Source organism: Mycothermus thermophilus (assembly GCF_041956435.1).
Source record: "Mycothermus thermophilus strain CBS 625.91 unplaced genomic scaffold VTJ04scaffold_5, whole genome shotgun sequence".
Classification (NCBI taxonomy): domain Eukaryota; kingdom Fungi; phylum Ascomycota; class Sordariomycetes; order Sordariales; family Chaetomiaceae; genus Mycothermus; species Mycothermus thermophilus.
In genome coordinates, this window is record NW_027191431.1 from 214,687 (window position 1) to 227,007 (window position 12,321).

Consider the following 12,321-nt stretch of genomic DNA (forward strand, 5'->3'; position numbering starts at 1 on the left):
CGGGATGAGTTGGTCGCGCGTGGTGGTTTCAGGGTTTTGAAGACTGGGCGTGGCAGGATTCCTGGTTGGCTTTGCGCGGATGGCAGAGAATGGATGAGGGAATCAAGGGGTGATATATGGATAGGGACAAAGTCACAGAGACGAGTCGGTCAAAAACGCAAAGGCGCCAGGTCAGAGTGAGAAGAGGTTGAGTCAGTGGATGGGTGACTCAGGGCGTCGATGGATTGCAGGTTGGAGGAAAACTGGCGACGCAGGTTTGTGTGGAAGAGTGGGCAAAAGGGCCTGAGGACCAAAATGGGCTTTGGAGGACCTGAGGGTGGGTGAGTCCAGCGATGGGATCGAAATCGGGCGTGTCGCGCAATAAGTCAAGTCGATGAAAGTTTCCACGTCACAAAAGAAGAGGGCGCGAAATGACTGATGCAGCAGTGCGGTACTACGATGGAAGATAGGAGAGGAGCGTTGACCCAAAACTGCTTGACTGCGGTGAGAGAGGAAGAGGTTATGCTGGAGGGACCAGTTCCAGTTTTGCGATGGATGATTGTGGGATGCAGTTTTTACGACGGATGAAAGCCACCTCATGTGCTGCCAGATGGAAAGGATGAAATGGTGTGCGGAGTCGCGCCTGGCCAGAGGAAAATTCTTGATCAGGCTGGGAGGCGGCTGCGGGCCGTCTGCACCCCACCACCCGACAGGCACTGCCCCACCATCTTCTTCCGGAGCCTCGTCTTCCAAAACGGGTTTAGCTCCATCCATCACTTTCACCGGCCGTCCTGCTTGTCCGGAGTCTGACTTCAACGAGAGTGAACACTTGACCTGACAAACTGGACAGGAACTCGACATCGATGGGTCTAGTTTACGACATTTTACGAACTTCAATTTCTAGAAAAACACCATGGGGAGGCAATGGACGCAGTATACACTCTTGGACTCCATCCGGCAACGGCCCAAGCCCAGAGATGCTGGCCGAGGCGAGGAAATGGCACCAGTCCTTCAAGCTGAGTAGCATTCCCGAGGGCAAGACCACCTATTCTCGGTCCAGCGGTCCTGGTGGGCAGAATGTAAACAAGTGCGTAATTGGTTGATGTCGACTCGTCGTTGGATAAGTCTGGCTGTGCTGACCTGCCATCTCGGACCACTTCCATAGGACCGAAACCAAGGCGACAACCGTCTGGCCAGTGCCTCAATTGTTCAGCATACTCCCAAGAGCGCTGTTTGACGCCGTGCGCGAGTCCAGGTACTACACGAGCGGCAACGACAGCATCACCATCAAGTCCCAGACGCAGAGAAGTCGGAGTGCCAATGCCAGCGAGAACCGCCAGAAACTGTTTGACGAGATCCAGGAGCTCTATCGCAAGAAAATTCCTGGAGAAACGTCACCGGAGAAGGAAAAGAAATACGAGGCATTGTAAGTGTGGAATTATCAATTAAGTGAGCCTTTTTGAGAGTCAGACTGACAAGAACCAGAAAGAAGAGTGCCAATGAGGCAAGGCTCAAGGAGAAAAAATATCAGAGCTCGAAAAAGGCATCCCGAAGAGGCTCAATTGAATAAAATCAGTCTGTCTGCATCCGTTGAACTTGGCATCGAGAGGTGCTTTGTACCTTTCTTGTATTCGAAGTCTCAACTGAGGTTGTTGGTTGTGAGTTGGTAAGAGTGGAGGAGCTCTCATGGCTGCGATGGAACCTGGACCCTTGTCGGGCACTTCCCGTAGCTGCAGGCGGTGAGAATTTTGGGTGGGGCCGCCTCAAGACCGCCCGGCAGAATAAAAATAATTGCAGAGCTCTGCCGCATCTTGCATCGCTTCGTGTCTGGTCTTTTGGTCCCTCGATCGCAAAGCCATTGTCTGTCTGGTCCGAGGACCGCCAACATCCGCAACCATGCCGGCCCAAAAGACAGTGTAAGTATTTTTTTCCCAGTGTTAAACAACCACAATTGTTATTAAATCCATTGTTATTAACCCCCTGCAGAGACTCCCGGATCCCAACCCTCATCCGCAATGGCCTCCAGGAAAAGAAGCGAAGCTTCTTCGTCATCGTGGGCGACCGCGCCAAGGAGGCCATCGTCCACCTCTACTATATCATGTCCAGCATGGACGTGAGGCAGAACAAGTCGGTCCTGTGGGCATACAAACACAAACTTCTCGGCTTCACCAGCCACCGCAAGAAGCGCGAGAACAAGATCAAGAAGGAGATCAAGCGCGGCATCCGCGAGCCCAACCAGGCCGACCCCTTCGAGCTCTTCATCTCCCTCCACGACATTCGCTATGTCTACTACAAGGAGACCGAGAAGATTCTCGGTAACACATACGGCATGGTGCGTTGCTGCCATGTTCTCATCTATCCTCGTGTTGGGCACTTGGACTGACTTGAGCAGTGCATTCTTCAAGACTTCGAAGCCATCACGCCAAACATCCTCGCGCGGACAATCGAGACGGTGGAGGGCGGTGGCCTGGTGGTCCTGTTGTTAAAAGGCATGACCAGCCTGAAGCAGCTTTACACCTTGTCCATGGATGTCCATGCCAGATACCGGACCGAGGCCCACGACGACGTCGTCGCAAGGTTCAACGAGCGCTTCCTCCTGTCGCTGGGCAGCTGCGAGTCATGCCTTGTCATCGACGACGAGCTCAACGTCCTTCCCATCTCTGGCGGCAAGGGTGTGAAGCCGCTCCCGCCGCCCGACGAGGACGCACCAAAGAGCGCCGCGGTGCAGGAACTGGAGCAGATCAAGGAATCCCTCCAAGACACACAGCCCATCGGTTCTCTCGTCAAGCTGGCTCGTACGAGAGACCAGGCCAAGGCGCTGCTGACTTTCGTGGACGCCATTGCCGAGAAGACGCTCCGGAATACGGTCACCCTGACGGCAGCCCGTGGTCGCGGCAAGTCGGCTGCCATGGGCGTTGCCATTGCTGCCGCTGTCGCCTACGGATACAGCAACATTTTCATCACATCACCGTCGCCCGAAAACCTCAAGACCCTGTTCGAATTCGTCTTCAAGGGCTTCGACGCCCTCGACTACAAGGACCACGCCGACTACACGATTATCCAATCCACCAACCCCGACTTCAACAAGGCGATCGTGCGGGTCAACATTCACCGGAACCACCGCCAGACCATCCAGTACATCCGGCCGCAGGACAGTCACGTGCTCGGGCAGGCCGAACTCGTCGTCATCGACGAGGCGGCCGCCATCCCGCTGCCCCTGGTCAAGAAGCTCATGGGGCCGTATCTCGTCTTCATGGCATCCACCATCAGCGGCTACGAAGGCACGGGCCGGTCTCTGTCGCTGAAGCTGATCAAGCAGCTGAGGGAACAGTCCCGGACAGGCATCAACCCCAACGGCAGCGGGGCCATCGAGGTCGACCGGTCCAGCATGAAGGCGACCAAAGATGCGCCGGCGCCGAGCGGGCGGTCGCTCAAGGAAATCACGTTGTCGGAGCCGATCCGTTACGCGCAAGGCGACAAGGTGGAGAAGTGGCTCAACACGCTGCTCTGCCTGGACGCGACGCTGCCCAAGTCCAAGATCAGCACCCAGGGGTGCCCGGATCCGTCGCAGTGCGAGCTGCTGCACGTCAACCGCGACACCCTCTTCTCGTTCCATCCCGTATCGGAAAAGTTCCTGCAGCAGATGGTTGCGCTCTACGTTGCCAGCCACTACAAGAACTCGCCCAACGACCTGCAGCTCATGAGCGACGCGCCGGCGCACGAGCTGTTCGTCCTGACGGGCCCGATCGTGGAAGGACGTCTGCCCGAACCGCTGTGCGTGATCCAGGTCGCGCTCGAGGGTCGCATCAGCAAGCAGAGCATCCTCAACGCCCTCAGCCGCGGCCAGCAGCCGGCCGGCGACTTGATCCCCTGGCTCATCAGCCAACAGTTCCAGGACGACGAGTTCGCCTCGCTCTCAGGCGCGCGCGTCGTCCGTATCGCTACGAACCCAGATTACATGTCTATGGGCTACGGATCCCGGGCGTTGCAGCTGCTTATCGACTACTACGAGGGCCGGTTCGCGAACCTGTCCGAAGACGACAGCGCCGACGCGGTCCCGCGGTCCATCCCGCGGGTCACGGACGCGGAGCTGTCGGCGGGAAGCCTGTTTGACGAGATCAAGGTGCGCGACATGAACGAGCTGCCGCCGCTGTTCGCCAAGCTGGCGGAGCGGCGGCCCGAGCGGCTCGACTACGTGGGCGTCAGCTACGGCCTGACGCAGCCGCTGCACAAGTTCTGGAAGCGGGCGTCGTTCGCACCCGTGTATCTGCGGCAAACGGCCAACGACCTCACGGGCGAGCACACGTGCGTCATGATCCGGCCGCTGCAGGACGGCAACGACCCGAGCTGGCTGGGCGCGTTCGCGGGCGACTTCCACAAGCGGTTCCTGTCGCTGCTGTCGTACCGGTTCCGCGAGTTCCCGTCGATCCTGGCGCTGACCATCGAGGAGTCGTCGAGCGCGGGCGCCCAGCTCGACCCGAGCAACCAGCCGGGCGAGCTGACCAAGGAGGAGCTGGACGCGCTCCTGACGCCGTTCGACCACAAGCGCCTCGAGTCGTACGCCAACGGGCTGCTGGATTATCACGTCGTGCTCGACCTGATGCCGACCATCGCGCAGCTGTACTTCAGCGGCAAGCTCCGGTCGAGCGTCAAGCTCAGCGGGCTGCAGCAGGCGATCCTGCTGGCGATCGGCTTGCAGCGGAAGGAGGTGGACACGGTGGCGGACGAGCTCTCGTTGCCGACGTCGCAGCTGCTGGCCATCTTCATCAAGATCATGCGCAAGATCACGAGCCACCTGGCGTCGCTGGTCACGGGGGCCGTGGCGGCGGAGATCCCGGACCCCAACAGCAAGGTGGGCGTGAGTCGCGAGAATGCCGAGGGCGTGCTCGAGGATGAGAAGGTGGATGATAAGTACGTGCCGCTCGACACGGCGCTGGAGGACGAGCTGGAGGAAGGGGGCGATGAGGCGATGCAGGAGTTGAGGAGGAAGCAAAGGGAGCTGATTGATTCGCTACCGCTGGATCAGTAAGTTTTCTGTTCCGTCGTTTTCCGCCGGGCCGGGGTTGTTTTGCGGCCCGCGCCGAGATGAGGTCATATGAGTTGTTACTAACTGAATCCACTTGTTAGGTATGAGATTGACAACGATGCGGCCTGGGACGAGGCGGAGCAGCAGGTCAAGAGGGCGGCGCAGAGCGGGAGGAGTACCACGTTGGTGAGCGTCAAGACGAAGGCGAAGCGCAAGGCTGAGGATGCGGAGGTGCATGAGGAGAGGGGAGGTGGTGGCGAAAAGAAACATGGGAAGGTGAAGAAGGCGAAGCATGAGAAGAAGAGGTGAGGTCATATGGAGAGGAAGTATTGGGTGGTGGATGTAGGAAGTAGTGTATGCAATTGGTTGTTTTTTGGTAGTTAGTTAGGCTAGGTTTGTACATACATAACTCGATACCCAAGCCATACCTTGGCTGAGCAGTCGGTGGCTGTTGATGTGTGCAGTTTGGTGTTGTGGGAGGACCTATTTCCCAAGGCTGAGCTTCGAGGCTGAGTCAGCTACCCTGTATGCGCCTATGCCCTGGGCCTACGAGTCCAACAGCAGCCATTTGATGTCAGTTGGTAATGCCCCTGACGACATCCATGGAGATGGTCTAGGTCGGTTGACGGAAGTGGCGGGATGGGAGTCTGCCGATTGAACAGCCCAGCTCCTCGGCTTTTATCGAGTTCCTTGTCGGTGATGTTGGAATATGCCAAAGCAAGACCTAAGCGGGAGTTGAGATGAAGTGCAGGTGATCAAAGGCGGTCGTGGAAACGGGCCAGCGGGCCTATTTGCGGGCCGAAAAGACGGACCTATGGCTGAATCAGTGCCCCTGGCATTTTGCAGGAGAGGGTCGTGTCGTGGCTTAGTCAACTACCGAGGTCGTGGCTAGTAAACCATCTTGAATACTGAAGAGTACTTATTTATGATGAAGCTCTTCAGCGAAGGGAGAAGCAGTTGAGGTGCAGACGGATCTGCATCTGTATGACAAGAAAAGCACAGCGGTCTGTGCCGCATTTCGATTCTCGCCTCGCATTGATTGGATCGTTCCCGTTCAAGTGTGTCAAGTCGGGTGAGTGATCCCCCCCTCTTACCCTCTTCCCCCCCTTCGCAGCCCTATGAGAGCGGGAAGCGCATCTGCTACCTGTTTCGCATCTTGCCCCGCTCGGCTGACTTTGTTCCCCTTCATCAGCAACACCTCACTTTCGCTTTCAACTTTGGACCTCGTCTTGTCCTCCTCCGACCTTCACTCAATTGGACTCGACAGACTGACCACACCAAACGGTGCAGCGATTGTTTTTTTTGTTTTGGTTTTTGAGGAAGCGACTCGCCTGCTTTGATCTGCGCCGTTAACTGTATAAGTTTTCCCCCTTGCGCTAGGTACCTTAGTTTCCCGCCATTCCCCATTCCCCTTGCGACCCAACTAGCGCCTACGGAGTACGAACGACGCATAAGCACTTCTCTCCAACTTGCGACGCACCCCGCGCCAGCACAACACCACCACCGCCATCACCAACTTACCGACTTTCCAAATCCCTCTCGACTCGTCGCGCGCTCAGCTCGGGACAGAGCATAACAGATCCAAATCCCCTTCGTACCATCATCCGAACTTCTCTCCATCCCCCCTCCGCCGCCATGAGCGCACCTCAGACCGCGGGGCAGCAACAGCAGCAACAACAACAGCAGCAGCAGCCCCAGATCCAACCATGCCGCTACAAGGTTGGGAAAGTCCTCGGCGCCGGTTCCTACTCGGTCGTCAAGGAGTGCATCCACATCGACACGGGCCGCTACTATGCCGCCAAGGTGATCAATAAGCGCCTGATGGCCGGGCGCGAGCACATGGTTCGTTTTTCCTCTCTTCTCTCTTCCAGGTTGCGCTGTTTCTTTCTGACATGTCCATGTGCGCAGGTCCGCAACGAAATCGCCGTCCTCAAAAAGGTCTCCATGGGCCATCAAAACATCCTCACCCTCGTCGACTACTTCGAGACCATGAACAACCTCTACCTCGTCACCGACCTGGCCCTGGGCGGCGAGCTCTTCGACCGCATCTGCCGCAAGGGCAGCTACTACGAGTCCGACGCCGCCGACCTGATCCGCGCCGTCTTGTCTGCCGTCGCATACCTCCACGACCACGGCATCGTCCACCGCGACCTCAAGCCCGAAAACCTGCTCTTCCGCACCCCCGAGGACAACGCCGACCTGCTCATCGCCGACTTCGGGCTCTCCCGCATCATGGACGAGGAACAGTTCCACGTGCTGACCACCACGTGCGGCACCCCCGGGTACATGGCGCCCGAGATCTTCAAAAAGACGGGCCACGGCAAGCCCGTCGACCTGTGGGCGCTCGGCGTCATCACCTACTTCCTCCTGTGCGGTTACACGCCCTTCGACCGCGACTCGGACTTTGAGGAGATGCAGGCCATCCTCAACGCCGACTACTCCTTCACGCCCATCGAGTACTGGCGCGGCGTGTCGGACGCCGCGAAAGACTTCATCCGCCGCTGCCTGACCATTGACCCCAACAAGCGCATGACGGCGCACGAGGCGCTGCAGCACCCGTTCGTCGCGGGCTGGGCGCGCCGCGGCGCCGGTGGTGAGGGCACCGCCGAGGCGGATAAGGGCGCCAACCTCCTGCCGAACGTCAAGAAGAATTTCAATGCGCGCCGCACGCTGCACGCGGCGATTGATACCGTCCGGGCCATCAACAAGCTGAGGGAGGGCCAGGGAATGGCCGGGTTGATGAATGGTGGGAGGAGTAGGGAGCCGGCGAGGGAGGTGAATCCTCCTCCTGCTAATGGTCAACAAAATGGGGGTGGACAGCAGCAGCAGCAGCAGCAACAACACGCGGATAAGCCGAAGGCGGATAGCGGGGTGTCAGGGCTGCAATCAGATGGCAGCGGCGGTTCGTCAGCAGCAGCAGGACACGCGGGGGATGGGGATGTGAATATGGAGGACGCGCCTTGTCAGTCACCGCCACAACCACATCAACAGAGTCACCTCCCGCCGATCAACGCCGTCCCGGCCAGCTTGAGGCCGGGGAACGAGGCGAATCGGGTTGTGGAGACGAGTAAGGGGTTGTGGAGCGGGACTGGGTTGAGGCGGTGATGATGACGATGACGGATGATGAATGGGTTGGTTGGTCTCTTTTGAGGTTGTGCTGTGTTCCATGGAGGTGTGTAGGGGTTGTTGGGGTTGAGGTTGGGGTTGGGAAGCAGATTGGCGTTTTCAATGCTGTTTTCTTGGTTGCTTGCTTGCTTGCTTGCGTTCTTGTTTCCTGGTTCCCTGCTTTTTATTTGTTTCTTTTGTTTTCTTGATCTCCTCCTCCTCCTCTTGCTGCTGTGTTGGGGTGGTTATATACTATCTACTACTGTTACTGGTTCTACTACTACTACTGCTGCTGCTGCTTCTGCTTCTGCTGTTGGGCTCTCTCTGAAGTTATCGCCGTCACTGGGTGTTTGCAGATTTGTTTCGAATGATTCCCTCGTGTTTCTCTCTCTCTCTCTTCGCCGTCTCCTCCTCTCCTGTCCTGCTTGTTTGTTGTTGGTGTTGTTGTTTAGGTATTGTTGTTGTTGTGGGGTTCGACTCTAATATCTATGTGCTGAAGCTGGGCTGGGCTGGACGAGGTGGAAGTGAGAAGGTTATTTTTTCTTTTTTTTTCTTACTCATATTGTTTTTTCTTTTCCTGAATGGCAAGTCCACGTACACGCCATACCTACCTACGGGTTTGATTGGAACGACGTACATACCTATCTCTCTATTTATCTATTTCCCTGATGATGATGATGATGATGATGATGATATTGCCTGACTGATATATGGGAGTGCTGGTGGTGACTCCGTCAGCTAATGTGTCGAGCCCCTGCATCAGTAAGTAGTAGGAGGTTGAATGCTAAGGGTATTCTGGTCCGCCTTTGACGTTGTTGTTATTGCCCGGCTTGGTTGGTTTGTTTGTTTTTTTAAGTCGTTACATAATTGTTGCTTGCTTGCTGGGTTGCTTGCTAGATTGCTTTGGTTCGAGATACCGTTGTAACATAGGTGGTTAAGTGACTCGTACGTATGTACTGTATATACAAGTTGAAGATGGGGTAACCTGGACGGGAAGATAGTTCCCGTTGAGCTGTCCGAGTTCAGAAGCCCCTGGCCTGACAGTGTGTACCTATGCCCTCCTGACTTGGTTGCGAGAGACAGAGAAAGATGGGGGGACACAAACTCCTAGACATCATCAGCAATGTCATAGCATTTCTTTTAGAGGTAGGTACCTAGGTACTCGATCATGATCATAGTATATAAATACATGAGATACCCGAGATCGGTTTCCCGTCGATTCTCATCCTCACCATCATCCCCCCATCACGACATCAAAAGTCAGCAAGCGGGAACCCACCAAGCTTTGACATGATACAACGCATTATCATTACCCATAGATAGGTCTGTACCCTAAGCAGGTAGGTACTAGCTATGTAAATCTCCATCATCCTTCAACCCCCACACGGACGCTCGCTCTCTCTCTCAACCGACCCGGCCCTGCCAGGCCTGCCTGCTTGCCACGTCCATAACAACCACGTCCTCCGTCCGTTGCAGGGGGGCCAAAACAAACCAGAGACTCTTCTTCCACACACACACGCATACACACCGCTCCCACCATCCACAGACACAGACACACACAACACATACAGACAAAATGTCACATCACTCCTTTTTTTCCGCTCCTCATCATCACCATCCATGATCAATGATCCGGGGGTCCGGTCTGGTCCACGCTCATTCAAACTCCTTCTCTTCCCCCGGCTCATTTATCATCACAACCACACAAACACCCTCCTCCTCCCTCGTGAACTCTCTCTCAAACCACCACGCCATGCGAAATGCAATGCAAACCTCCCTCCTTGTTTCCCCTTCCGTTCCCTAACCAACCAATTCAACCCAAACGACCGGTCCGAACCCAAAAAAGGAAGAAACCCAGGGAGTTTCCGCGACGCCGTCTCCTTCCTTCCTTTCTCCTCCATCGATGCTGAGGGGGTATATATATATAAAGCGAGAGACCACAAGAGCGAGAGAACACATGTCTATAACATGCCAGAGAGACCAAACCCAACCAAAAAGCGAGAGGAACGATGTAAAACCAAACCAAAAACAACCGCCCGCGCGTGCCATAGACCGCATCGTTCATTGTCGTTGTCGCCGTTTCGTGGGATCAATGTTCATTTTGTTCGTTCGTTCGTCCGTTCATTCGTTTTGTATGTGTGTCCGTGTAAAGCGAGCTATTACCCGAGAACACGCCATGCCATGAACAAAACCGAAACTTGGAAACCGCGAAACAGAAAAAACACGACCGACCGATCCGATCCGATCAATGCCCGTGGTGCTGTCGTTGTTGTTTGTTCGTGTATGCAGATGATGTTGTTGTAACGACCGAATGATGTCTTCGAAAACCGGACGCGAGCCCCCGTTTTCCCCATGTCCCCGGAAATCCCAAAAAACCCTTTCCCTTTCCGAGTCTATCGTCGCAAACGCAATGTGCATGATAATAAAAGCGAGAGAAGGGGTATATGCATGAAAGGAAAAGAGATTAAAAAGGCGGTAATTAAACGGTGCAGCATGTGCAAGAAGAAGGCTGAAAAACGAAGTTTTGAAGTTTAACACACTTCATCAAGCGCTCGTCCGGCTTCGAGGCAATGAAGTGAGTGGCTCATGGAGATGAAACTTCTTTGGGTATGTTCATGCTCCAGGGTCGAGCCCTTAATCAAAGGACCCGCGAGTCACACACGACTCCCAAACCACCGGAACCTCACCGAGCAGCGACGAGCACCTCGGGAACATCCACCGTCTCGCCAGGCACGCCGAAGCGGACCTTGCTCCAGACGTCGTAGTGCTCCTCGTTGCTCGGGGTGGTCGGGCTGAGGAGGCCCGGAGAGCTGCTGCTGCTGCTTCCGCACAGCGTGTCTCCGCGGCTGAGCGAGTCGAAGCTGGAGCTGCTGCCGAGTGTCCACTCGTCGCTGTCGCCGGTCGGGGGCCGGGTGTTGAGCAAGCCCAGGCCGTAGCCGTTCTTGTACGTGTAGCCCTCCTCCTCGTCAAAGGCACGCACGCGGTCGCCGACCTCGACATACTCGTACTCCCAGCGGGTGGACTTGTCGAGCTGGGGCCGGGGCAGGAAGCGAGAGCGGGCGATGTAGTAGGAGACGGCGGCGAAGATGCCTCCGCCGACCAGGTCGATGGCATAGTGGTGGTTGAGGTACATGGTGGCCCAGCAGATCCAGACCGCGTAGAAGATGAAGAAGGCGCGGAAGCGCGGGAAGCAGTACTGCATGAACAGGGCCTCGAGGATGGCGTCGCCGGCATGCAGGCTGGGGAAGGCGCCGAACGGCATGGGCGCGGTGGTGAAGCTCGTGGTGTACATGTCGACACCGAACAGCTCGTCAATGCGGCGCAGGCCGGCAGGCGATCCCTCCATGCCGTAGTGGGCGGGCTCCAACCCGTGGAGCTTCTCGTACCACGGCGGGGTGCAGGGGAACAGGATCTGCACGAAAACGCCGACCATCGACATGTAGCCGAAGGCGCGAGCAAAGACCGGAGTCGTGCCCGGGGCGGCGAACAGGAAGAGAAAAATGCTGCAAACGAGCGGCAGCGAGAAGTGGCCGATGCCGTAGGGAATCCAGGCGATGATATCGAGCACCGCGTGGGTGTGCGATGAGAGGATGTTGGACAGGTTGGCGCCGTACATGACGTTCTCGAGGGCCGGCAGCACCTTGACCCAAATATGCGGGCGATACTCCGGGGTGATAAACCTGTGGCGGGGGGCTGTGTCAGTGGCTTGAGAGTCACCAGGAGGTTGGTACGTCCGACGCGCTGGGCTGCTGCTGAAGACTCACCGGCTCGCAAAGAAGGTCAGCAAGTACGTCCATATTGGCAAGGACGGCAGGAAGAACTGTTGGGTGGCGGGCATCAGAAGCAGCAAGAAGTAGCCCAGGACGACGGCCGTCTTGATAAAGGGAGCGGGCGGCATGACGGCGAGGGAGAAGAAAATGAAGGCCCAGGTGATGACGTGCTGCAAGTCCCAGAGGGTGTATTTCCTGGTGAGAAGGGCGCGCAATGTCGGCCTGGGGTCGAAAGAGGTCTGCAGGCGGGTGATGTCGTCGGCGGGGGCAACCGGCTTGGATCCCGATCGTAACCGGAGTTTCCGGCCGGGGCGGAACTTGTGCGGTATCGGGTTGAGCTGGGCGAGGCCGCTGGGCCAGCGCAGCGGCAGCAGCTTGAGCTTCGGCTTCATGGCCGGCGCCTGAGAAAGTATGGCTGGAAACTCTTGCACGGAACCCATT

At 56.7% G+C, this 12,321-nt stretch overlaps 5 protein-coding genes across 5 annotated transcripts; 4 read left to right on the plus strand and 1 right to left on the minus strand.

Moving 5' to 3' along the window:
* Positions 1 to 956: 956 nt before the first annotated feature.
* VTJ04DRAFT_7119 (uncharacterized protein) lies at positions 957 to 1,549 on the plus strand (the record flags this gene model as incomplete). Its single annotated transcript, XM_069365411.1, has 3 exons — positions 957 to 1,066; positions 1,145 to 1,405; positions 1,465 to 1,549. The coding sequence occupies 3 exons, from the start codon at positions 957 to 959 to the stop codon at positions 1,547 to 1,549; spliced, it is 456 nt and encodes a 151-aa protein (XP_069216448.1).
* A 326-nt stretch (positions 1,550 to 1,875) lies between these two features.
* On the plus strand, positions 1,876 to 5,314 carry VTJ04DRAFT_7120 (uncharacterized protein; the record flags this gene model as incomplete). Its single annotated transcript, XM_069365413.1, has 4 exons — positions 1,876 to 1,895; positions 1,966 to 2,311; positions 2,372 to 5,004; positions 5,107 to 5,314. The coding sequence occupies 4 exons, from the start codon at positions 1,876 to 1,878 to the stop codon at positions 5,312 to 5,314; spliced, it is 3,207 nt and encodes a 1,068-aa protein (XP_069216449.1).
* Positions 5,315 to 6,640: 1,326 nt separating this feature from the next.
* On the plus strand, positions 6,641 to 8,110 carry VTJ04DRAFT_7121 (uncharacterized protein; the record flags this gene model as incomplete). Its single annotated transcript, XM_069365414.1, has 2 exons — positions 6,641 to 6,847; positions 6,914 to 8,110. 2 exons carry the CDS (start codon positions 6,641 to 6,643, stop codon positions 8,108 to 8,110), a joined length of 1,404 nt encoding a protein of 467 aa, XP_069216450.1.
* A 123-nt stretch (positions 8,111 to 8,233) lies between these two features.
* VTJ04DRAFT_7122 (uncharacterized protein) lies at positions 8,234 to 10,645 on the plus strand (the record flags this gene model as incomplete). Its single annotated transcript, XM_069365415.1, has 3 exons — positions 8,234 to 8,537; positions 9,537 to 10,391; positions 10,449 to 10,645. The coding sequence occupies 3 exons, from the start codon at positions 8,234 to 8,236 to the stop codon at positions 10,643 to 10,645; spliced, it is 1,356 nt and encodes a 451-aa protein (XP_069216451.1).
* A 148-nt stretch (positions 10,646 to 10,793) lies between these two features.
* VTJ04DRAFT_7123 (uncharacterized protein) lies at positions 10,794 to 12,320 on the minus strand (the record flags this gene model as incomplete). Its single annotated transcript, XM_069365416.1, has 2 exons — positions 10,794 to 11,790; positions 11,875 to 12,320. The coding sequence occupies 2 exons, from the start codon at positions 12,318 to 12,320 to the stop codon at positions 10,794 to 10,796; spliced, it is 1,443 nt and encodes a 480-aa protein (XP_069216452.1).
* Between the last annotated feature and the right edge of the window lies 1 nt (position 12,321).